General features: G+C 42.7%; 2 protein-coding genes across 3 annotated transcripts in view; one reads left to right on the forward strand and one right to left on the reverse strand.

Moving 5' to 3' along the window:
• Positions 1 to 2,797, reverse strand: part of adcy6b (adenylate cyclase 6b) — a 32,107-nt gene extending 29,310 nt beyond the window's left edge. The window contains exons 1-3 of one of the 2 annotated variants that reach the window (XM_046396857.1): positions 2,545 to 2,797; positions 536 to 700; positions 101 to 299 (exon numbers count right to left, since the gene is read on the reverse strand). The gene's annotated coding sequence lies outside the window, so the exon portion shown is untranslated. The remainder of the gene's footprint in view (positions 1 to 100; positions 300 to 535; positions 701 to 2,544) is intronic. The other variant, XM_046396856.1, reaches the window with a different exon arrangement.
• A 2,691-nt stretch (positions 2,798 to 5,488) lies between these two features.
• Positions 5,489 to 25,260, forward strand: cacnb3b (calcium channel, voltage-dependent, beta 3b). Its single transcript, XM_046397870.1, has 14 exons — positions 5,489 to 5,876; positions 17,600 to 17,719; positions 17,982 to 18,104; positions 18,465 to 18,586; positions 18,824 to 18,876; positions 19,224 to 19,243; positions 19,653 to 19,733; positions 21,683 to 21,741; positions 21,968 to 22,068; positions 22,232 to 22,383; positions 23,135 to 23,230; positions 23,349 to 23,519; positions 23,625 to 23,672; positions 23,793 to 25,260. Exons 1-13 carry the CDS (start codon positions 5,838 to 5,840, stop codon positions 23,652 to 23,654), a joined length of 1,167 nt encoding a protein of 388 aa, XP_046253826.1. The 5' UTR covers positions 5,489 to 5,837; the 3' UTR covers positions 23,655 to 23,672; positions 23,793 to 25,260.

Consider the following 25,260-nt stretch of genomic DNA (forward strand, 5'->3'; position numbering starts at 1 on the left):
GATGGAAAAACTTCATGTGAAAGAATGCACAAGCCGGGGCATTTAGTGTGAACAGGCAAAATGTCAGCAGAAGAGCTCAGAAAACAGGGGATCCTCTTACCTGTGTGGGCTTTGTTGTGTGTAGCAACACTGAGCTCTCTGGCCAGGCCACTAGTTTATCCCAGCAAGCACACACCATGAGCTCAGACTGGCCAGAGGCATCAGAGGTGTGTCTGTGTTTGAGCCGTCCTTCTTTATAGAAAACAGTCAGTGTGTCGGGTCTATACAACACCCAGTGCCCCTGCAGACCACCTGTTTTCCTGTGAAAACACACAAACAATAGACACAATGCTGTTGAGCTAACATCGCCTAAGGAAATATCACCTGCGGGTCAAGATTATTATGGATACATAGGCATCAAGAACGCACATTTGACAAGTCACATATGTTTATGGGGTTGCACTGTTTAGTATTAAGTGTTGGCATGTGTATGTCTTTGTCTATAATTCTCTGGAAGAAAGTTTGACGATCAAATGGCAAAAAAAGGAAATAATACCTTGTAAATGGCTTGTCTTTTTCACTTTCCCTCATCAACTTCCCCCTCCAGCCTGGGACAGCATTTCCATGGAAATGAATTTGTGTTTTGTTTGCAAAACACTGGATTGTGACCGCAAAATCTCCTCCAATTATTGCCTCATGCAGCAGGTGCCACTGGTCGATTCTGTCGTACAACCGCAAAGTTAAACTCAGTCGCATTTCAGCAAACTTGCACAGATTGCTGGAATTTTCAAATTTTACCATGGGGGGCAGTTTTTAGAGGAGACTAACGACTGTTCTTGGTAGACAGCACTCTGCTATCACTGCAATCTGGCCCTAACATCTTGAGTGGGCAGAGATGGGTGTGCTCTATTTGACAACAAAGGCCTAGTGAGTGGGCACCATCAGAGATCAAGAGCTCTCCAGTCCAGATTAAATTGTCCATGCTTCCCCCATTAGCTTTGATGACTCACTATAGCTGGCTTCTGGTGGCACATGTCAAGGACAATGCTAACCTCTAAACTTAATAAGCAAATCTCTGCCAGGCTGACTGAGCTGAGACATACAGTGGGAAGAGCGCGCATGAACTGCACACATGTCTATGTCTACAGTCTACAGCTGCTTGTAGTGGAACTGCACAACCGCCACATAAAAAGAGGAATAGTCAGACTCACATCGTGGTTTTTTTTTGTTTGGTTTTGGTTTTTTGTTTGTTTGTTTGTTTGTTTTTACAGATAACACCCTCAGAAATGTTTTCCTGCTTGGAAACCCCGTTCCTCGAGAGTTACAATTACTAAGCTCCTTTTGATAATAATCTAGTAACAACAAAACCCGCAGCTATTGCACGCTACCTCAACAATCAGCATGACATTTCATACTGGGGGCTTGCATGTAGCATATGACCCACTGCCAGTTCACCTTGTGCCGGTCTGGCTTCCTGCAGGACGAACCTAAACGTTAGTCCTCTACTCACCTTTGATACACTTAGGACAGGTCAGGCAGCGGCATCCGGCTCTTATGTAACACAATCTGCACATGCATCTGCCTTGAAATATAAATAAAATCTGTGCCACATATGGGTCAATTTTATTCTGCCGCCTGCGTGCATTACAAATTACGAGGACTGTGATGCTTTCACTTACATCTCAGTATAGAGTAACAGCTTTCCCTCCACATGCCGCTGACCAACAGCCCTCCTGTCACCAATGCTAACACAGGCCTTATATATATTTTTTTAAAAAAACAACAACATGTTAAGCAGTTACACGTGCGGGCCCAGGCTGTTTGGATGCGGGCAGTCGGCCGAAGCGCATTACATAACAGGACGCTCCGAGTAGCCCACAGGCGAAGACGGCAGCCCTCCGTGTTCAAATGAAGCCTCTCTTAAGCCACACTAAACACGGAGCACGACTGGATAGCCTGAAGTCAACCTGGAGTCTGTACGTTGGAGAAGAAAGTGCAACTCGACACAGCTCTCTGCGTTCACTAACTTATGAGGAGCGAAACATTCAGTCGTGCAACTTCAGCCTTGGCAGCGTATCTCCTGATATCACAGGGATGTGCGGTCCAGCTCTTTTAACGCACGGTGATAACGAGGTCTACACGGGCTACACACCGGGCCTGTCTCCATCAACATATACGTGTACGTCATTGTGTTTAGACTCCAAACATGTCATTGGACGAGAGGAAACTGGTGGAAATGCTGTGCGCCAACATGAAAAACTGGGGGAAAAAAAACTGCTCACTTGATCGTGGCCTCGCGTTTCAAAGTGCACATGAATTGACTGTGCCTGCACAAGAACCAGTGCTTAGTATGTACAGTCCTGCAGAACAGTTCAGGTTCCTCAGTGCCGCCGCAATCATCACAGAAAAACACTGGAGTACAAGTCAACTGTCGGCATTTTTTCTCCCACTACTGTATCCCCCCTTTGCAGCATTTCAGCTTAGCCGGCTTGCAACAAATTAACACCGTGCAGAGCAGCTGCCCGACGCAGCCGCGGGAAAGCTTAAGCGAGGCAGTGTACTTACCACTGGACATCCTCGTTACATGAGTAACTGTAACACTGCAGTGGAGCTCCAGCTGAGCTCCGCGTTCAGTGTTTACGCAGCCGCTGCCGCACGCTTCAGACGCCGTCTTGAAGGGGAGAGACGGGGGTTAGTTCAGACGGGAGCGAGGAGAAACTGCGAAAGTGGCCCGACAACCTTGGCTCTTCCCAGTCCGAGCTACAGTACATTCTCACCGCCTCGACCTCCCCGTCTCTCTCTCTCTCTCTCTCTCTCTCTCTCTCTCTCTCTCTCTCTCTCTCACACACACACACGTTCACACGCTCATACACGCTTCTTTCGTGAACGCAGGAGTCCCCCTAGAGGTGACACGAGTATTTCCATGCCTGAGTGTTTTTGCCCGTTTTCTGCATTGTTTCCCTTTCTCCCGCCCCGCACTCTCCCATCAGCCCACGGTGTCACACAAATTATATTCTACACATTAGAAACTTTGGCTGTTCTATTTTTAAGTGGGAGGCAACAATGTGAAACGGAACACCGAGGCAGCGCTGTCAAACGTCCTCATTCAGACAGCGTTATAGCACCACCCAGTGGACAGAAATTATAATCACTGCAGTGGTGATAAGAAAACTGACAAGTGTTTACTTCCATTCACTGGCCGTTTTATCAGTGGAACCATAAAGCAGCACAGCGTTGGTTTTAAAGGCCATACAACCATCCGGTAAACAGCACACCACAACGTTAAGTTTAATCTGTAAACCAGTAAGGCAAGACTGGTGTTGACACAGAAGAGTCTGTTTACTTTTCACCCTCTAAAACAACTACACACACCTTGCCTGGGTACATTAAACATTAGGCTACAGTAAGTTGTTAGTCCACTCTGAAGTAAAAACAGTAGGCTTACACTGTAGTCCTACTACATCATGTAGGCTTCTACCAGTATGAAGGGGGATTCAAGAGCAGATGTATAGGTAACTATTAAGGTAACATTTAAAAACTTTTTTCAAACTATCTACATCCAAAAGCGTGAAAAACTAATATGAAAAGGTACCACATTTTATACATCATCATAAATGGTAACTATAGTGTGTACTGAGAAAAGTCAAGTTTGTTGTATTTGCAGCTAGCAGTGCTTATTTTAACTTATTTTAGACCATTACAGTTAGAATACACTTACGGCTGGTATGGTGACTTATCTAAGTTTGTCCAGCAGTCGGCGCCATTGCTAATCAAGCGTCTCACATCCATTTCTCCGTGTTGGGAAGCGTGTAAGTCTAAGTTTTTTGGATGGAGGGAAAATTAGGTGTGAAGAAACAAAAGCTAGAACCCAGAAACAATCTGCCCCACGTTTGACACTTGATGTTAAGGTTGTATCAGCAAGAGTTTACACTCACCACTTGTTATGCATGAAGGAGCCATCCACAGTCCATGTGCTCGTTTGCAGCACAAATATGTATATATTTATTTTTTCAAATATACTATGTCCTGATGGGTCATCACAGCTGTCATCAGTCCCATATTCAGGCAGTTTAATCCTGTTCAAGGCCCCCTTCACTTAGATATTGTCTTTTTTGCTCAGTGTCAGGCTTCATCACTTTGATGCTTAAACTTCTGCAGTTTGACAATAAAACGATATTTTCTGATTCACCTCCTGAAGGGGGAAAATGTCTCTTTGTTTGCCAGAAATCCGAGTTCACCACATGTTATGCATGAGCATGAGTTTGTGACATCACAGCTAGTTTGGAGCCAATCATGGGACAGCATGTAAATTTACACAAAATGTGATGTGGAAACTTGATACCCCCAGTGCACTGGAATATCAGCTGAACAATATTTGTTCTGTATTCCTTTTTTTCAAATAGGTAAATGAGCAGGCTAGGTGAAATTTTATAGTTGAACTTTGTGGAGATATTTTTATGCTTCTTTTCATAGAATGGCAACAAAATACTGAGTTTCTGATTGTTTTGTTTTGTTGGGATGATGAGGTTAGATTTAGGTATGACAACTGATGATTGGTTAGGGTGAGGGCAAAAAGTATTGTGGTAAGCCAATCAGAGACAATACAGCGGGTCATTCCGACGCCATCCAAGGAACAAGTATTACCAATGTCTTGAGGTAATTTCTAGAAATACGGCACAAACGCCTACCTGGACTAAAGATGAATTTATTGGATTGTGGTTTCATTGTTACCTCACTAAACAATTATTTATTTATTTGCTGCAACTCAAGAATTAACAAGGCCAATTAAAATAAAATGTCACACAAATGTCTAATTGGATAAAATGATGAAGTGATGACACATTATAGGTCAAAGGCAACTTCACTGTGTCACTGTGACATCGTCGTGTGTGTGTGTGTGTGTGTGTGTGTGTGTGTGTGTGTGTGTGTGTGTGTGTGTGTGTGTGGTGGCTTTTTCTTGTCTTTTTGACATTGGCAGTATAGGCTACCTGACTGGACCTGAATGGAAGGCGTTAACAGGATGAGAGGGGGACAAAATGCTGGATCAGTGAAACCCGAGAAGATCCGCATCCCTGCCTGCCAGCCCGTCTGAAGGGACATCCTCAGCCAGCGAACATGAAACGTCTCCTCCCACTGAAACCCGCATCCTCAAACAAACTTTATAAGAGTCACAAAAGGAAGAAGATCTACTTAATTACAGCAGGAGACACAGAATAATGGGTCATTCAATTATATTAATATATTGTTTTTTTCAAAGCAACAAATCCTGCCGAGCAATGATCCTGAGTGGCCACCTTTGCTGAATGTTTTTCCAACAGACCACAAGTGGGTCGAAAACGTGGAAGCACACGCTAAGAGGAGGAAAGAAAACAGTTTAACTCTGTGGATATGAATAGTTTTAATAAAAACAGGTTTGTCAGTGAATGACCGCGGGAACTAATGCGAAACTCACAGATGATCATCATAAACACAAGGCGGGGGGGGGGGGCTCACAGAAATGCTCGGGGACTGGTCTGTGTGAAAAGTGCGGTTCTTGCATATTTTATTAAGAAAACTGTCATCTATCCATCCGCGTGTCCGTGTGCGTGTGTGGCTTTGTGTACACTCATCGATCACGCCGCGAGCGCATGATGTGCAGCGCAGGTGCCGCCGGAGCTTCACGTCCAAATGAACCGCGGAGTCGTATAGCCGAGCCCTTCTCCTCTTGTGTTGTGAAAATGTTTGGACGGGGCGCTGTGCTGTGCCTTTAGCTGATGCCTTTACTGTCAAAAATGAAAAGCATTTAAAAAAACAAAACAAAACTGTGGCTTTTTCAGCCAAGTTGGGCTGAAGTGCGCGAGACTCTCCGTTAACTGCGGATGTCCCTGACCAATTCAAGCGTCTTTCTGCTAAACGAGGTGGGTTATTGTCAGTTTTCCTCTTCTTTCTGGATGATCGAGGGAATTCAGTGAGCTTTTCAGCTTTTTCCTGCTGTGCTGCATGAAGATGCATGCGTCGAGTAGCCCTTTATTAGCTGATGTGCCTTCAGACATAAACAAGCAGCAAAAGAAGCAGGTCCTTGTTGGGATAGCGATAATTAAACCAGACAGGCTGACCTCACTGGGAATCTTTCACTTCGGAGTATGGGAGTCTCGGCAGGCATCGGCACTGTCAGTCTGCCAGCAGAAATTAGACACACATGGGCAAAAGCTGCCTGCAGGGGCATTTAAAATGTTCGTGATTAACATTTCGACCAAAATGTAATAATTGGTCAGCTGCAGCAACAGATGATAACAATCATCCAGCACCGTGGGGTCTCTTCACGCTTCAACCTTGTCATTTATTAGGTCATGAGAGAAATAATTACATTTTCGCTCCAGGATAAGCTACAGTAATTGCATTGGGGCTATAATAATTTTGTCCCATGTCAGTGTGTTTTTTTGTGTTTCTTTTTTAATCCATTTTGGAGGGAGCAAAACATTCATATTCCACTACTCCTTATGACTGTGTACAACAACTTTGTCCTTCCTTCCTTTACTTATGTAATGCCTCTAGGCTTCATGCGAGACTGACTTAACTTAGGAGGTTCATGTTCTGATAGTCACGTCCTTACATGTAACCTGAATTCTCATTCTCAGCACACAGCAGGAGAAATGTCAGTATTTTTCAAAAGAAGATCAAAACTGTCTCAAGTGAAGGCAATGCCAATGTGAGAGTGATGAGAATTTAAAGGCGCTGAGCTGTGGAAATACCAAACGTTAAAGAGGGAATATCATATCAATCATAGCTTTAATCAATATTGCGGTATGCGTGTACAAGTTTACAAGGGCAATAAGTCCCTCTTATGTTATGTAATCCGCTATGAGCTGGTGAATAACAGGGAATTTTATGATGATGATGATGATGAAAAGTGTGATGAAACAACAAGCAATAATTCAGCAAAAAGTTATGAAACCTCTCAGTTTTAAGTTTTTAGATTGTTTTGTCTTCTTTGTGTTTTCCCTTTTTAATCAAAGGCTACCATGATATGCCCTTTCCTAGAGGTTTGATTTATGTTTAAGTGAGACAGATATGTGGATACTCTATATTTTCCATAATGAACACACATTTCTGAAGGCTGACAAACTGTGGGCCATCATCCAGGACACCTCAGGGGCATCCATCTGCATCTCTGTGATCTTGTTTCCCCACCCGGAGTGCCTGGACTGTATTAAAGGTGCTTGAAAAGTCAAAACACATTGTTTTGACCGTGCTGCCAGCTGGGAGGAAGAATGTTCTTCTAGAGAAGCTAGATGATTGCATCATTTGTTTCAGTGTATTTCTGGTAGGCAAACTGCAGGACATCTAGCCAGTCTCTTGGCTCTACTTTCCCCCTGTGTGTTGGAGTGCTAAAAGCATCTCGTTCAAGCTTCATTCTCTTCAAATTAAATACCCCTCCTCAAAAAACCGTCTGCAAACAACAATTTGTGACATTATATTTGAAATGTGGTTTGGAATGAGACTTTTTTCCTTTCCATTTTGTCTTTGCTTGTCTTCTGCCTGACTTTCTTGAAAAGCAAAGTTAGCCACGCAGACCTTGTCTGATTTAACTGAATTTGAGGTGGTAAGACAGAACGAGAAATGAATTTCATACATGTTCAATTCACTCCATTGCAATAGTGCGCTGAGTAATTTTGTGTTGTTTATTGTTGATAAATTCCACCTTCACATTTCACACTAATGTCTTTTATCTTTTGCAAGTCTATTGTTTTGGGCAGCTTGAAAATTCTTTCAATGTGACGCTGAATTGAACCACTACATGACCTGACTACCAACCTCACTAGACATTATCCTTTATGTGTGCTTAATCATAAAGTACACTGTCAGCGTGAAGAGCTGATTGGTGACAACCTCCCTCATTTCACTGGCATCCCACTCGTCTGTTTACCTCCTCCCTCCTCTTGGCGTGCACACTTCAAACAGGGATCAGGTCTGTGTTGGAACACAAGCTGTGGCTTGTATGTCTGAACCCATCAAGTAGTGTACAAACCTCATGAAAGGATTTGGCAGCAGCCAGGTGTCATCTCTCTCCACTCAAAAATCAAAACGCAGCATCTCCGGTACCTTAAAATAGTCCCTCATCCATAATGCACCAGCAGCAACTCTGCCCACAGAGGCGCTTCATGTGGGACAGACTAAGAGACATCTGCACTCAATGCTTGGGTGCAGCTCCTAAAGCCGCTCTCTCTTTTTCCTCTTTCTGCCTGTCTCCCGCTCAGCGCAGAGCACTGTGGAGTTTAACTTGCAAACCTTCATTCATTCATGTTTTATTCACATCGAATGCTCATGCAGAATTCGAATGGATGCCTTCTCCATCTCTCTCGCCTTCTTTTTTTCCTCCCCTGCCTCACTGTTTCCTGCAAGCTATCCTATGAATTATGAATCTCAACTTTGCTGGAGATTTTCATATCACCCATAGTCATGCTTTTGTGTTGTGCGACTGGCTTCGATGCATGTTGTTGATCTCACTCTGTATCTTTTCCTGTACACAAGCGAAACATAAAGCAAATGCATCCTTCTTTGTCTTGAGATGTTTGGTTGGTTAAAACAATAACCTCCCACATCCACTGGTACATATCCATAACACATGCACTCAGCTGCTGAGCAGGTGTCAGAGTACAGCCAGCCGTGACATCTACAGAACACACTGAGTGAACAGAGAGTTACACTGGGGACGCCTCCACATGTCGAACAGAGACAACTTGCAGCGCTCCCACTGCTCCTCACAAGACTCTCCTGTCTCTTAACTTTTGGTTTTTGACATGTCGAAATCCTCAGTGGCTGAAATAACAATGTGAGAGGACTGTAGATTTTGTCTTTGTGATAGTGACTTACATAACATAGTGGTGGAGAGCCCTGTCCACTTACTTACTGAGACAATTACACTTACTTACAGTGGCAACAGCTTCAGCATGACGCTGACACTTTGCACAAAGTCATTCGCATAAAGAAATAGTCCTCTTAATAATTTGACCGGCCTGCACAGAGACGTGACCTCGACACATCAAATACTTTTGGGACAAACCGGCACCGTCAGTTGTCAACCTTGCTAAGTGATTAATGCTCAGCAAATCCCTGTAGCCAGGTTGCAAAATCTTGCAGAAAGCCTTCCCAGTTGGGTGGAGGCAGCTTATGAATGCCTGGGATTTTGGCATTAGATGTTCAGCAATCACACGTGTGTGTAATATTCAGACGTCCGTAAATATATGGACGTCAGTTTACTCTGTGACTAAAATGAGTATACAGTGCTTCATGGTTAATTATTTGCCTGTTTATTTATTTATTTATTTATTTTATGTGTAAAAGCACAGGAAAGCACAGACAGATTTTACATTGCCCAAAGCAGTGAGAAGAGATTTTATGAGGCTGATTGTTGCAGCAAGATAAAATCCCATCCAGCATCCACAGCGATGTTCTAACATGATAGAGTCCTGAATGAACTATGCATGCAGTTGTGATACAGATTCCCATTGGATGGGCGAGGTAGAGATGAAGGGAGGAGAGGAGAGTGGGAGAGAGGGTGGGGAAGGTTGTTATGCAGAGCAGAGAGAGTCTCACTGACGTAGCAAAGGGTTGTGTACTGAGAATGGTGGAGAATAAAAGAGGAGGGTGGTGTAGAGAAAGAGAGAGGGATAGTCTGCTTACAAGCACGCTACAGTGCACTTCAGTGTTACCCAAGAGAGAGAGCACACCATGACTGACTAGCAAAGAGAGCGAGCAAGAGAGACGGGGAGTGTGCTCTCCTACCTCCAACTGAGTAAGTACGCTGCCATATCTCCTGCATCTAATCTCTGCTGCAGATCGCACTATAGCCGCTATAAAGCTACCAACAGATATCCACATGTTTTTAGATAAATGCCTGATTAGATGGTGATACTTTGTAGAAGCAGGAAAACTCAACCCTGCTCTTGGAATTTTGAATGAAAGTTTGAGAAATTGAGTTGATGTATGCGCCAGTCGAAGTGAGGCACGGCTGAATTTCTGTCTACATTTGAGCGTTTTGAACAAAATGTGATGTACGCCCAGACTCCTCACCCTCAGCGCTGACATTTCTGTGAAAAGTCTGAGTTGCAGTAAAGTATAAAATGGCATTTAGTGCAGTTGTGTGACAGAGGAGCCCTGCTGGGAAGCTGTGGGCATCCTTGCAGGCGTTCATGCTTTCTCCGTTGGTGGGGGGAAGGAGTGCATTTGGGACCGCTAGGCTTCCTGTGTGGGGTCAATTAAATACTGCATGAGACAGAGCACTAAAAGCCTGTCCCGTGAGGAGCGAAGTGCTCTGTGTGTTTGAGTGTGTGTGTGTGTGTGTTGGCGCATCAGTGTGCAATTTCTTGATTAAATTTGATGAACCAGCAATGTTGAGAGGGCCCAAGATTCCAGTTCAGCTTGTGTTTGAGTTCCTGTTTAAAAACGCTGCCTTTTTATTTTTATTTAAGACAAGAACAAAGTCAGAATGTAAGAAAGTATGCGTTCTCCTTTTTTCATATGGCATCTGTATGTTTGGCTGGTTTTATCCAGGGCATCGCTCTGTTCTGCTGCTTTAAACCTCTCCAGTTCATTCATCTGGCTCTCTCGGCTGTGATCTGAATTCTCAAATGACTTTTATTTTTATAAACCAACCCTATGTATTCGCTAAAAATGTTTAAGACTCAAAATTGAAAGAAAACACACCGTTTTTAGATAAAGCTGGAATGTGTGGATATGTAGGGCACCATTATATATTGATAAGTCTGACATTCCCTCAGTTAGCTCAGCCCACTAGTCAAGACGGGCCAATTAGGCCTACCTCAAACCTAGAGCCTGAATCAGGTCAGCTTCTCACAAACACATCCCATTTAATGAAGGATGCGGCAGCACTGTGCCATTCTGTACTGCACTGTAGGTACGCCGCTTTATGTGGGTTAGCTCCAGCCTCTCTGCACTTTGAAGCAGTTTGGTGAAGTCAGGTTGAGGGATCCCTGGAGGGATGAAAGCCTAAGTATGCACAGCATAGCCAGCAAGGCCAAGTCGACAGTGTGGATGAAAGATAAAGATTCCTGGCTGGGATTGCTGTGTCCTGCTCCTCATCCTCCGCTGCATGCCAGCTTTTCTGTCAACCCATCCGTGATGATTCCTGTCATTGTGTGGTCCTGTTTGCATGTGCGGCGTTTCTCTTATCAGTTGACCAATACAAGATGTCTCCTCTCCTTAAACCCCTGCATACACCGTTGTTACTGCGAGGTCTTTGGTCAGAAAGCAGTTGTCTAGCATGTGCTGAACAACTCGGAAGTGCTTATTTATAGGCTGTCAAGGGCTCATTACAGGCAGGGAGAAAGTATCCTGAGGTAACATTAGAGCAAGAGCAGGGTGGAGCAGCTCAGGACAGGATGGAGTATCAATCTGGGTAGCTCTCCTATTGATCCACTCTGCCCTACTCTGGTTGCACTGTCAGGAGACCTTCTCTCTGGCTCTGGATGATCCACCTCTGGCTGTAATGCTGCCTCAGCTCCCAGAGCACACAGATTGTAAGGTGCCTCTTCCAAGTCAAAAGGTTGGAGACAAGGCGGGTGACTGCAGAGTTTCCGTGGATGAGACTCCAGATTTGATCATGAAATCTGGGAATTAGACTCCTCTGAAGTGCCCTTTCGCAAGTCACCAAGTTGCCAATTTGTGCAAGAGCTCCTCAGTCGCCTACAGTACAAGAGCGGAGGGTGGCTCAACAAAAAAAGGAATAGATAAAAAATATAAATAATAAAAGACTGAGTATCAAACTAAACTGTCAGGTATGTAAGTTTGATATGAAATGTCAAATTCAGAGTGTCATTAATTCATCTTTAATCAGATATTTACTGATTTAGAACATATATGAAAGCTCTGACTGTTATCAGTGCTCAGGTATGGTGTCACCGCTAGTTTTAGATGCAGCCTCACCGACGTGAAAATTAGTACGTCACAGATCCAACATGGGTGGAAAAATTACATCAAGTTTTAAATGAGTTTATCCACTTTGTCTGTCGTCCACATCCACATCAAATGCTCGACTTGAACTTTAGAGAGCGCTAAAAAAAGAAACATTATGAAGTACACCTGCAGCGTATTATCAGGACGACTGAACAACACTAGATGTAACATCATCCTGTCGGAAAGAAGAAGAGGATAAAAATTGGTGCTGCAGACTGAACGCGTGATGTAGACTGAACAGAGACAAGCCTCAGCTGTCTGTTCTTATTGTCAGTATCGGCGCTTAGTTCACATTCAGATGGGCTATCTGACATCAGTGAATATAGCTGAGCCAGTCTCAAATCTGCTTTGCTCTTTCTTGAGGGAATTCATCAAAACTCTGTGAACTTTGACAATCCTCTCCTGTTCTCCTCTCCCCACTGCCAACACCAGTCTGCGATGGGAGGAGTGGAAGGAGAGGAGAGCTATATTTAGACCGACTGAAAAGCAAAAAATAACGAAATAGAGGAAAGATTCTGCTGTTAATCTCGGATCCTGTTGTTCTATTCAACTGACTTTCTTTCTGTTTTCCTCATACTCTTCCACCTTTTCCCTCTTGTCTTTATCATGTTGTCTTTTCAGTTCGAGTTAAACATCTTCAACAGTTAACGCTGGTTAAAGCAGACAAATGACACGATAAACATCTATTGAAATCACTGTGCAGGATTTTTCATTGTGTTTAAGTTCTCTCTGTTTTGATCCATCAGTCTAATTTGCTATTTAGGAGTTGATTGATTTCTTCTTTACTGCCCTCTTCCTGTTTCTAGCTCTCTTTTAATCTCTTGTGTTTTTTTTTACTCCCTCTCCATCTTTGCATTCTGCTCCCATCTTTTGAAAGGCTGTTGCTCCATGGTTGCTTCATGCACAAGACTAATGATGAAAATAGTCACTCTGTCTTCTCTCTCTATATATATATGTGTGTGTGTGTGTGTGTGTGTGTGTGTGTGTGAAAGCCACACAAAAACAGAGCCCCAAGACATTTTTTGCTAAAAGCCCTGATGGAGTGCACTTAATTCTTAAGCAGCAAAGTTGAATGAGGGTGAGGGAACTGCCAACATAATGGCTGCAAAGTAGGGTCCTCAGTGCCCGGGGCAACCTGGAGAGCAGGCATGCAGCCCAGGAACAACAAGGCTGTCTCCTACAATAGAGACCTCTCTGCTGGCTTATTAAGACATCTGATGGACTCTAGATGGCTGCTTGCTGACTCACCGCTGCATTTCTGTTCTGTAGGCTCATGCATCACCTTCCTGTCAGGAGGATGGAGCAGGGCAGGCAAACAGGCAGTCGGGCACAGCAGTTTCTTTCCTCTATTTCTGTCCTCTTCTTCTTGTCATCTATCCATTCATGTCCTTCTCTGGTTCTGTCTCCTTGTCCTCTGCTAATTTCACACCTTTTACAGTCACCTTTTAGGAGAGAGCTACAAATTGGCAGAGGGATAACAGTTACAGACTAATTATTGTTATCACATTATAAAACTATAGAGGTTCTTTATGTGCCCAGTGAGAAATGATACTCTGCACTGTGAGAGTTAACACCGGACCAACTAAGTTCTTTGGATACCTTAAAGCAGGAACTGACATAAGAGGAATGTATGGAAAACGAATTTGAATGGTCTGTGATGTTAGAGAGGAATTCATGATTCATCTGTGGTGTGGTGGGGAGTGAGAGCAGAGGAGAGGAGATAAAGACAGTGCATAAAACAAGAGGAAAGCTCCTTTTCTTACATGAGAGCTGGCTCGAAGCTGAAGACACCCACTGTACTGTACCAATAAGCGGGTGTGTACACACCAATGCTGCAGTTAGGGCATCAATTTTGTATAGGAAATGGCTGTTGAGGCAGTGCAGCAACGTCAGCTGTGAAGCACTTAGGCTGAGCGCCACCCCGCACCCCCCACCCCACCCCTTGTAATCACGGGCTGAGGGGAGGAGGGTTCTGCTTTTTCCTGTGCAATGGGGGAAAAGCGAGCACTGGCAGCACAATCATGTCTGCCTCCGACTCGAGCGCTACAGGACTCATCTGTAACAAGGTACGCTGTTGATGCTCCCGTTTTGTTTGATCACTCTGCATGCAAACTCAGTCTCTCCATGAGTCCACCCTCCTGTCTGCTCTGAGACATCTTCTTCTCTCTGTTTTTCTCTCCTCTCCTCCCCTCTCACTCTTGTCTCAGCAGAAGTCTATTCTGGTTCACTCAATTGCCAGTGTCTCCCCCACTTCTCCTCTCATCCCTCCCTCCTTCTCATCATCTTTGGACACATTGTACTGAACACATGCAGTCTGTCTATCTGTCTCAGCTCTGTATAGGCTACTTTGCAGCTCTGTATTGAACTTGTTGAATGTTGTGGATTCTGACTCTGTTATTTTGTTAGAGTTTGTGTCTTTTCATGAAGTCATGAAGTTTAAATAGTGTGGTTGAGTTTATACTTGCTGTTCTGTTTGCTTAGTCAGCCTCGTGATTTTACTTTGGGTGCACAACATCCTCTTAGTCTACTGTGAAATTTCAAATGGATAATGGATTTGAGGTGGAAGTAAGTGAGCATGTGAGAATATTACAAAGTTATAGTTTCTTTAGTGTGAAATTCTCTAACACAAAGAGGTAGGTTAGACTAAAATAACTAAATTTGGATGGTACCCATCTGATTCCATTAACTCAGACTACTGAAGCCTCATATTAACTTCAGACATACATATTTTTACACTGAACTCAGCAGAATGTGAAAAACAACAGTGCTGATGTTATAAGACAGAGGTGTCTTCGGAAGGTAGCATCCTGTCTTGTAATACCACTTTGTACCTGTGGAGGTGATAGCCCCCGTGTAGTTTCAGCTGGGAGATGTGTACAAGCAGCAAGTTTGCTGAGTTTCACAAGCTCTCTTGTTGCTTAGTCTAAGTAAATAAAACAAATTCAAAAAATATCAAGCAAGGAAATATTCCTCTATTTCTTGTGAAACAGAATCATCATAAAACACTCTAAATTTAAACAAGAGAGAAAACAAAATGAAACTCACTAAAACTGCCGTGGTTTGTCTTGTGACAATAATCTCTGGTTTGGTTAAAATAAATCTTCAATTCACAGAGTAAGATGTGAAAATACTCGCTGTCCTGTTTTCTGTCACTTTCCTTCGCTCTCTGCTCTCCCTGCCTGCCGTATCTTCTCATCCCCAGAGTTGTAGTCCTCACTGGAGCTGCTGTAAATCACCTCTGTAATGTATCCTCTGTCGTCCAAGTGGCCTCTGCTGGCCTCAGAGATTGTGTCTAGTCCCAGTCTGGTCCCAGCTGTGTTCACTGGGAGGCTTCAGAACTTGTTGCCTGTGATGACTCCCTTCGTGATCCGAGGTCGCAAACCAGACGGAGTCCAGGCAGCTATCGAGCCACTATCTCAAAGCTAACCGAGCTAACTATAACTATAGCTACAGCCAGAGACAACTACTGGTAATTTTTTACAAGCTTACAAGGAAAGATCATAGCAAGTAAAAAGTTGTGAAGCCATCTTTTATTAGCAGTTTTATATTGAAAAATTAATCCCCTTAATATTTTTGACATTGCTGATTGTGAGTGATCTTTCTTCTACATTAGTTTCAGTTTCTGTCCTGTTGGCTTGTCAGTTGCTGAGGATTTTTTTAAAATGTTCTAGGTTAAGTAAACAACAAAAGTGAGTTTAAACATCTGGCTTATTCATTGATGTATTAAATTCAAAACAGTTTGTTTCAGCGCAGCACTAAGGCATGTGTCAGAGTTACCAGTGTCCAGTTTACAAAGCTACATAGAAACTGATTTGTAATATATGAACACACCTGAAATACACATAGTTAGAGATGGTAGCAGAAAGTTTTGTACTTCACAACTCCTCCTCATTAAACATTTGCAAAAACATGATCTGAAACTTTTTTTGAAAGCTGACAGTTAATGTAAAAAAAAATACTTTTTAACGTGGACTGTAATGTCAGTAGAGCAGCTACAGGGAGGAATACCTTGGCGACAAAATATTCAAGTCACTGATACTTTATAACATTATAATCATCCCACAATACAGCACAGTACTTGTCTGTCAATGCTACTGTCTTCAGCACTGGAGACTATTTTTGAGTCTACTGTAGTTCAAAAATGTAAGAAATGCACTTTATCCCTATTATCCGATTCTCTGCATCTGCCAAGAAACAGACAGAAAAGAAAATATTTTGCATCACTGAAGCTCATTTGGAATCCATGCGGAATTAAGCAAAACTGTGTGATGCTTTAGCAGACACAGCAACAAAGGGAAAGAGGCTTGCAGTCCTGTGTGTGCTGACACTTTAAGGGAACATTTCTTCAGTTTTCTCCTATATGTCTTTTATATCTGCAAAGGAAATTTAGCAATAGCCCTCTGTCTAACCAAAACAATATGAAATTACAACAATATAACAGTGTGATCGGTACAGGTGGAGACAATGTGTAGGTATTTTGTGCTAAAGAGGCTCATTCTGTTCTTCAGAATATCATTCCTCTTCATCTATCTGCAGAACTCTGTGTGCTTTAATTAGGTTTTGTTTCTCCTGCTGGTAGACTCTTCAGACTCTGGCAGGCTTTGATATTCAAATGATATACACAAACTCTGTGCTGGATTCAGCTAAAGCATTTTGGGTTTTGGGGGAAGGGGGCAAAGGAGGGATGGAGGGAAGTGGTGGGGATGAGGGAAGAGAAGAGGGAGGAGGAGACAGGTGGAGGCTGGAATAAAATCAGTAAAAGAAGGATGACGTTGTTATTGAGCTATATTTGGCTGGTATATGTGGGTGCCCCTGTCTGCTATGTGAGGAGTCTTCCAGCCCTGCAGCCCACTGCAGCCACGGGGGAAGAGCGGGATGCTCATGAAGTGAAACGCACAGAATCTGGTGAAGCTTTGCAACAGTGTTGTCAGTCTGGAAGTTTGCATGTATATCAAGTATAAAAAAGAAGACAGTTTGAGCAAGAGTTGTGCTATGAGCCAAATACATTTGAATTAAATGTTACATATTTTTAGCTTTATTTGCGTGTCTAACTGAGTGTTGTTATATGTATTTTGGAAAATTCAGTCTGTGTTTGCTTATTTCAAAATTTGTTCTTTCAAATTTTAAAGTCAGTGTCCAGCATGCTGATTTTTGTACATGAACCTCAAGCTTAAAGCTTTTTTTTTCTGGTGACATCACTCCATATCTTTTCTCAATATACAGACCACTCTGATACACTTCGATATTATTCATACTCAGATCAGTGGTGTTTTTCCTCATTGAGGTGTCTGGAATTTCAGTGTGCCCATCTGGTGTGCCTGGCTAAGAGGATAGACAGACAGCGAGTACTGTGCTGGCAGTTGGTGTTGTTGCAGTACTCACGCACATGTTCCCCTGAGACGGCTGCTTTGGAAAGCTGCAGGAACCTACTGGTCCTTGCAGGCTGGGTCACATGGCTTCAGGAAAGGACAGGCAGGTTCAAAGACAGGTTGAACAAGGAGAAAGACATGGGAGATGTAGGTGATCTGTTGAGCTGCATCTGAGCGATTTTCTATAAGTCAGCAGTTACTACAGCTGCTACCAGGTGTTAGGTACACTGTTGTGGTATATTTATCACCTCTGTGCCAATTATTTCTCTTCTCTCGTCTCGTCTCCTTTCTTTCAGGGTTCAGCCGATTCCTACACTAGTCGACCCTCGGATTCCGACCTGTCCCTGGAGGAGGACCAGGAGGCGTCTCGGCGTGAAGCCGAGCGCCAGGCTCAGCTGCAGCTAGAAAGAGCCAAGGTGAGAGCCCAGGGGTCGAAGGTGAATGCATGTCTTTAAATTCAATTTCAATTCCTGAGCAGCAGCATGTGAACAGCTGAGTCATGTTTAAACGTGAAGATTGATTTTCAAGATTGATTTTCATTTTTCAGGCAGATGTAATCTCGTTAGAGTCTAAAGTCTTGCTGTTCAGTCTAATGCAGCGGTGGCAGTGATGATGTACTGTAGTTGCCACACTTGTATGTGCCATTTATATATTTTTATTTTATTTATCTCTCAACAGTCTAAACCAGTAGCATTTGCGGTGAAAACCAATGTAAGTTACTGTGGGGCCCTTGATGAAGATTGTCCAGTCCAAGGTGCTGCTATTAACTTTGAAACCAAAGACTTCCTGCACATAAAAGAGGTGAGAGGCCTCAGATTGTTAGCACACAGATGTCCATAGCCAACAATGTTGTTTACACCCAGGACGTTTCCTAAAGGTAACCGTGTAGTTTTGATGCCTAAACCTAAGTCATCTAAGTCTAAAAATGTCCTGTGTTTGACCCATTTATCCACCACAACCATCTTCTAGTGTCACTCTTTGAACTACGCCACATGGTGATGGTGTAAGCAATCAAATAGCTGCCGTGTGATTATTCTTACCTGGAAGCAAAGGCATTCTGTTGAGATTATCGCATTACACGCTACCAAAAACTTGTGCCAAAGCAACACATTTTACAGCATAACTTCTGAGTCACAAAAGGCGTTTTTCTCTCTCATCCAGAAATACAACAATGATTGGTGGATTGGTCGACTTGTGAAGGAAGGCGCAGACATCACTTTCATCCCAAGTCCAGTCAAACTGGAGGCCATGAGGATAAAACAAGAGCAGAAAGCAGCAGCTAGGTCAGCGAACATACAGCTCTGAGAGATCTCCGTGTCTCTGTTAGCACTCCTCTACTTGCCTCTGTATCTCTTGATTGTCCTAATTTTACCAGGTTCCTGTCTAGCACATTCTTTGAAAACTTATTTTCTACAGCGAGTTTTCGCTCATATGTTGCTCTGTTTTGTGAGTTCTTCTTTCTAAATTGCCTCCTGAGGGGATTCACGCATGGTGACGCTTTGCATTATGGTGCTCCACAGGAAAGGAGGAAACGCTTCATCTGGAGGCTGGAGGTCCACCCCGCCATCTGCAGGTAAGTGGAACTGCACAAGTCCTCCTACTGTGTCTGTCTGCTCTGTCTCTACTGGGACTGCATGCTCTCACAGGTTTAGATTTGCACACAGGACTAGTCCTGGGCTGAAATGTTCCCTTCATAAGTAATGTTTGTTTGGAAGCATCCTTTCACCTCAAGCTAAGCTTAATGGTTGTGTGAGATGAGCTCCGAATGGCCACAGTTTAAATGTACTTTTTCTCAGTCCAGCATGACACGCATGTTTTCTTTCTTAATACACTCTTAAAATGCAAACATTCTCATCTTAAGGTATGACTTAATTAGCTTTGATTCTTCTTGCTAAATGTTTTTTATGTTTATTCTGAAAGCCAAACAGAAGCAGAAACAGGTATGATTGCCATTGTGTCATTATACATCATTATACAATGCCCCTGACTGACTTTTTATACAAAATATCTCCTTTTTCAAGTACTTTTTACTGAATATTTATTGTGTATATATTATATTTTTTTACTTTTTTTTCTTCTAAAGAATATTGTCGGTAATTCCTGCTGTGCTTGAGCCATTGTACCGAAATTTCGTTTGCGATGAAAATCCAAATGACAAATAAAGAAAGTCTAAGTCTAAGTCTAAGAGAAAACCTTTCTGGCTCTTACATTGTTAGTGAAATGCAGAGTGTCTACTTCTCATTCTTCTGGCTGTTTTAGCTAAATGTGCATGTCATTGCAATAAATTGCAATAAAACATGTTGAATATTTTCAACCTCCAAACTATGTCTGTGCTTGTGGCCTGTGTAGACTGAACATGTTCCTCCATATGATGTGGTCCCTTCTATGCGGCCTGTGGTGCTGGTGGGCCCTTCACTGAAGGGCTATGAGGTGAGACATCCTTCAGTGCTGCTTTTCAGTTTGTATAGTTTGCTTCTGCTTATTAATATCTTAACTTACGTTTGGAGCCATCACCTGGATGTGGTTAGATATGGAGCACATACTGAAATTAATTAATCAGTGAGTCCAGTTTGCCTCAATTGTGCACTTTGTGTAAAGTGATAGTTATCTGCATAACAACACATGAACATTCAGGTATGTAGGATTTAGCGGTATGGTTGCAGACTGCAACCAATATTGAAGCAAGGAATGACATTATGAATATTGCTCGTATCACCTGCCATAGAAACATGGTGGTGCCACATGGTGGACTCCATGGAAGAGGACCCTGTCTATTAAGAGACACACAAAAAATACAACAATTCTTCATTTCAGGTGAACATAGACCGATGAAAACATAATTATTAATATTACATTGAATTTATATCCCAAATCCTTCACACCGGACCTTTAAACTAAGATATCATTTAAACATCAGCATGTTGCATTGTCACTGTGAACATATTAGCCTGCTTACATTAGCATTTAGCTTAAAGCACCTCTGTGCCTAAGTACAGCCTCACAGACCTGCAAGTGTGTACTCTTATTTTATTGTTAGTAAAGCAAATAAATATCACTTCATGCTGAGGTAATAAGGGTATTTATCATTATAATGAATCAGTAAATGAATCAGAAATGAAAATAACTGTCATTACCCTCCATAAATGTGTCATATTTGAGCACTTGAGCTCAGTCTCTGGTCTTTTCCTCTCTGGACTGCCATTGTTTGTTCCAGTTTAATCTGGCCTGTGTTTTCTGGTTCCAGTATGTGCTTGGTTTGATCTAAAGGGAATCACTCTTGCCTCCATTATCCCATTAACACTGATACTAAACACCACAGTCACATCCTGATGAAATTACAGCACACACAACAAGAATCTTAGATCCATTTTGAGCCTTACAGAACTGCACGTGTGCCCCTTTATATTAGCTGCAGATATTCTCATATATTAAACTCTCTGTAACACATATGGGATGAGACGTATGAAAACACACTGCAGTTCAACTCGACTGATCGTAGGATATGTCAGTTTCAAATGAATCTGCGGATGAATATGTTGAAATGTGAGGCGTGTAATTGAACAGAATGTCTCTGTGCTTCGACATTTTCTCTCTGCCTCGCTCTCTCCTCTGTGACTGTGCAGGCTGTGTGCCAAGTCGTTTGTTTTGTGTGTGTGCGTGAGTGTGAAATATTTATGCATTGCTCTGGTGATGTGCTTTGGGGATGCTCCAGTGGTGAACGCCAGCCTGCCTCCTTCTCGCTTCCCATCGCGTTCTCTTTCTCCCTGCTTTGTCTGTTTTCTACATATTATGGTCGGTTTCTCGCCATTGTTCTATGACATTGGCTTCCTCTTTGCCCCTCATGCACCCTCACTGTTTCCACCGTCTCTCTCCACCGAAGAGAAACACCACTGTGTGCTTCATCCCCTATTCAGAAGGCCATCCATTTTTCAAGACTGTTTGAAAATCGGCTGCTTCACACACACAAAAAAAGAGTGTGAGATAACATACACCATTTCTGCCCATTTTAAAGATCCCTCACCTCACACTCTCATCTAACAGTGCGTTGACCGTTTAATGCTGCCACTTTGGCCAGGTTATGCTTAAGAAGAGTTAATGTAACACTCAATAATCAAGCGTCAACATTTAACTTCAAGCCACCTATTTAGTTTTTATAATCAGTGCATCAATGTTTGACAAATGGTTTATAACACTATAACATTTATTAATGTATATGTCAAGCAGTGTAATTCCTTGAGTGGCCACATAATTAATAGTAATATAGTAAAACACGTAAAAGTGTCTTTTAGCTGCTTATAACCGCATTAGTGTGTGTTATGAACCATTTATAAATCCTTAATAGGTGCACTCTTCCTTTCTTCCTCCTGTGTTTCACCCAGGTAACAGATATGATGCAGAAAGCCTTGTTTGACTTCCTAAAGCACAGATTTGATGGCAGGTGAGTATGTCTGGCTGTTTGTGTGGCTCTCTACAGCTGCAGCCCGGTGTACAGTAACACTGTGACAGAGCTCCAGAGCCGGTTTAGGGATTCGGCCTATCAAGTTTCATGGTCAATAGGACACATGATGATGATTTTATTTTTAGTTGCAAGAGAGAACAAGTTCGTCTCATCCTTTTAAATGGAACAGTTGTGGATGTGATGTGATAAGATGCTTCTTCCGTAGGATCTCTATTACAAGGGTGACTGCTGATCTGTCGCTGGCGAAGCGCTCAGTGCTGAACAAGAAGGCCATAATGGAGAGATCCAACACACGCTCCAGTCTGGGTGAGTGACAAGAAAGTTGTCTTTGATCTTTGTTTGCTAAATAAAGATTAATCCATGCTAAGAATAGGTGCCTCTTCTTTCTTTAATGTCGGGTCTGTGCTACGCTTAAGTGATGCTGCTCTGCTAAATGTGTCAGCTCCGCCGTTCTCTGGTTTGTTGACAGCTGAAGTTCAGAGTGAGATAGAGAGGATCTTTGAGCTCGCCAAATCTCTTCAGCTGGTCGTCCTAGATGCAGACACCATCAACCACCCAGCACAGCTCCTCAAAACTTCTCTAGCTCCCATCATTGTCTACGTCAAAGTGTCCTCGCCAAAGGTAGAGCACAACCCACACAAATTTCAAAATTTCATTCAAGACTGTTAGATTTGTCTAAATGCTTGCTGATTATTATCAAATTTAGAGCTGAAACAGTGGGATAATTGATTATTTGAAGACATAACATGAATGAATGTCTGTTTATTCAAGTGAAATAAGTTAAACATTTGCTGATTCCACTTTTCCCAGTGTGATGATAAGACAAAGCAAGACATGAAGATGTCACTATTTTTCACTATATACTGTATATATATATATATATATACCGTAATTTCCAGACTATTGAGCACACCTGAACAAGCCACACCCAATAAATTTAAAAAGAAAAAAAACTTCATATATAGGCCGCAATTGTCTATAAACCACAGGTGTCAACGTTGTCGCTCTCAATGTCACTTTCATCTTGAGGCAAAATCCATAAATTAGCCACATCATTGTTTAAGCCACAGGGTTCAAAGCATGTGAAAAAGGTAGTGGTTTATAGTCCGGAACTTACGGTATATATACTAACATTTTATAGGTTTAATGACTAATCAATAATGAAATGAATTAGTTGAGTTAGTTGAACTCCTAATTACAATGATTTATACATTCATATATTTCTTGCGTATGTGCCAGGATGCTCTCACTTTATAGGGCAAAATGAAAGAAGAAGACAATGAGGAAAATGATGAAGGAAATTAAATTAGAACCATGTATTTTATAACCCCCGTAATGTGTGTTTTCCTTTTGGCTCTGGCTCACTCAACAGGTTTTACAGAGGCTGATCAAATCTCGAGGGAAGTCACAAAGCAAACACCTCAATGTCCAGATGATGGCAGGGGACAAGCTAGCTCAGTGTCCACCTGTATGTCACTCCACCTAAAGCTCATAATTATAAAGTTCAGAGAAGGATTTTGAAAAAGAAATAAATATATGGCGATCTTTAGTGTAACTCCTCTCATCTCATCTCTTTGACACATTAGGAGATGTTTGATGTCATCCTGGATGAGAATCAGCTGGAAGATGCATGTGAACACCTTGCAGAGTACTTGGAAATATACTGGCGCGCTACACATCTGCCCTGTTCTGCCCCTGTTAACCCATTACTGGACCAAAGTGTGATCACCCCACCCTCAGCTAACTCCAGCCAACAGGTATGGATGAACACCCGACTGACACTTCACTTATTAACTGTAAGAATTACTAATGTGGCTGCATTATTAATTATAACTTTTGTCTCCCCTGTGTCTATTCACCAGTTTTCTGAGACTCAAGAGTTGATAGAATGATAACTACCACAGACATAGGTGAGACGAAATGTGTTTTTCTTCCTTACTTTGATAACTTTCAGTCTTTTTCTTTTATTACATGGTGTCTGGTTCTGGTGCTGTCCTCTCTCTTCAAATGTGCCTCGTGCTCCCCTGCAGGAGTAGCCTGTGCTGTCGGCTGGGGTCAGACTAGGAGGTCTTGGAGCACAGGGACCAGGGTGCCACCAGGGGGCAGCAGCAGCCCTAATTTCTCCTAAACCAGCCACCACCTTCTCTGGCCACACCTGGGACAAAGAAGAGAACAACAGTCCCTCGAGAGAGAAGGAGCAGGAGGCTGGTGAACTGGGAGAAGAGGAGAAACAAAACCCAGGAGAGGAGCAGACAAGAGGATGAAAATTCAACCAGAGGAGGCTCCACCTCACTGCTGCCCCCTTGGCAAGTGCTCCCTGCTCCCACCACCATGTGACAACTCAGGGCCGCTTTCTACAGCTGCAGGCCTACTGGTAACTAAAACCAGTACAGCAGTGCAGTCACTAGACACCCCCCTCCCTCACCCTCCCCTCCACCCAGACCTTGTTCCCAACTCCGCGCTTTCACACTGGAGGTCACATGGCACAGCTGAGCCAGCCCATGTGTGATCAGACACTCAGACGTGGCTGTACCAGACAGGCTAATTCAGCTCTCATTGCAGACAAATTACACACCTGTGACGCCAGAGTATGTTAGCATTCAATACTGTAGCATAGCAACATTATCGGTATAGCAAAATACAAACATGAATAGCTTCCCATTGTAGGGTTCCCAGGGTTTCCTCTCTGATAAACCGGGTTTCCTGTACCGGCCAAAGAGTGCAGAGAGTGACAGAAAACCAATTCTGTATGTCTTCCATCTCTACAGCTCTGTGTGAGCTGTCACCTCACCAAATGTTTCCTTAAAGGCACAATTATTCCTTTATCAGTTGCTTTCTTTCCTTGTTTATCCTGTAGCCTTTTTTTTTTAAATGTTGGTTTTCCATTTATTTTTTACAGTAACTATACTATCTATACTACTATTTGTAATTAATGTCTTGGCCCTCAGTATAGCTGACAATGTATGCAGCAACAATGCAAAACTCATACATGACAAGTACAGGCTTGAACAGAACAGTCTATATGCATCTTTTGTCACAACTGTGAATGTATAAATGCTGGCCCAGTGGCTTAGGTGGGATTATTTACATTAACTGTGGTTTGTTTTCAGATGGTCGTTGGCAAGTCTCATAACCTAACTAACTAAAATGAACATGCAATTTGGTGTTAACGAGGAAATGTGTTTTATCACACAAAAGCAAAAGAAAATAGAAGGCTCACTGATGTTTAACATAAAAAAGGACAGATGCTCCAGTCTCAGGCTCTCAGTTATGAAGCATTGGATATTTAATTTCCCGACACCAGGCTTTTCCTGATGATGGTTTTAAAGCTTGAAACTGGGATAATGACTCTGTCAATTCACTCTTAGAACCAGATGTTGCATATCATGTGTAAAAAACAATCATTTCTGTTGGTTGTTAGTTAGATTTAGACAAAATGACAAAGAGGATTAAACCACACTTATCTTCAGGTTTCCAATTGGACTGGAAAATGTAAAA

Source organism: Scatophagus argus, chromosome 8 (assembly GCF_020382885.2).
Source record: "Scatophagus argus isolate fScaArg1 chromosome 8, fScaArg1.pri, whole genome shotgun sequence".
Classification (NCBI taxonomy): Eukaryota; Metazoa; Chordata; class Actinopteri; family Scatophagidae; genus Scatophagus; species Scatophagus argus.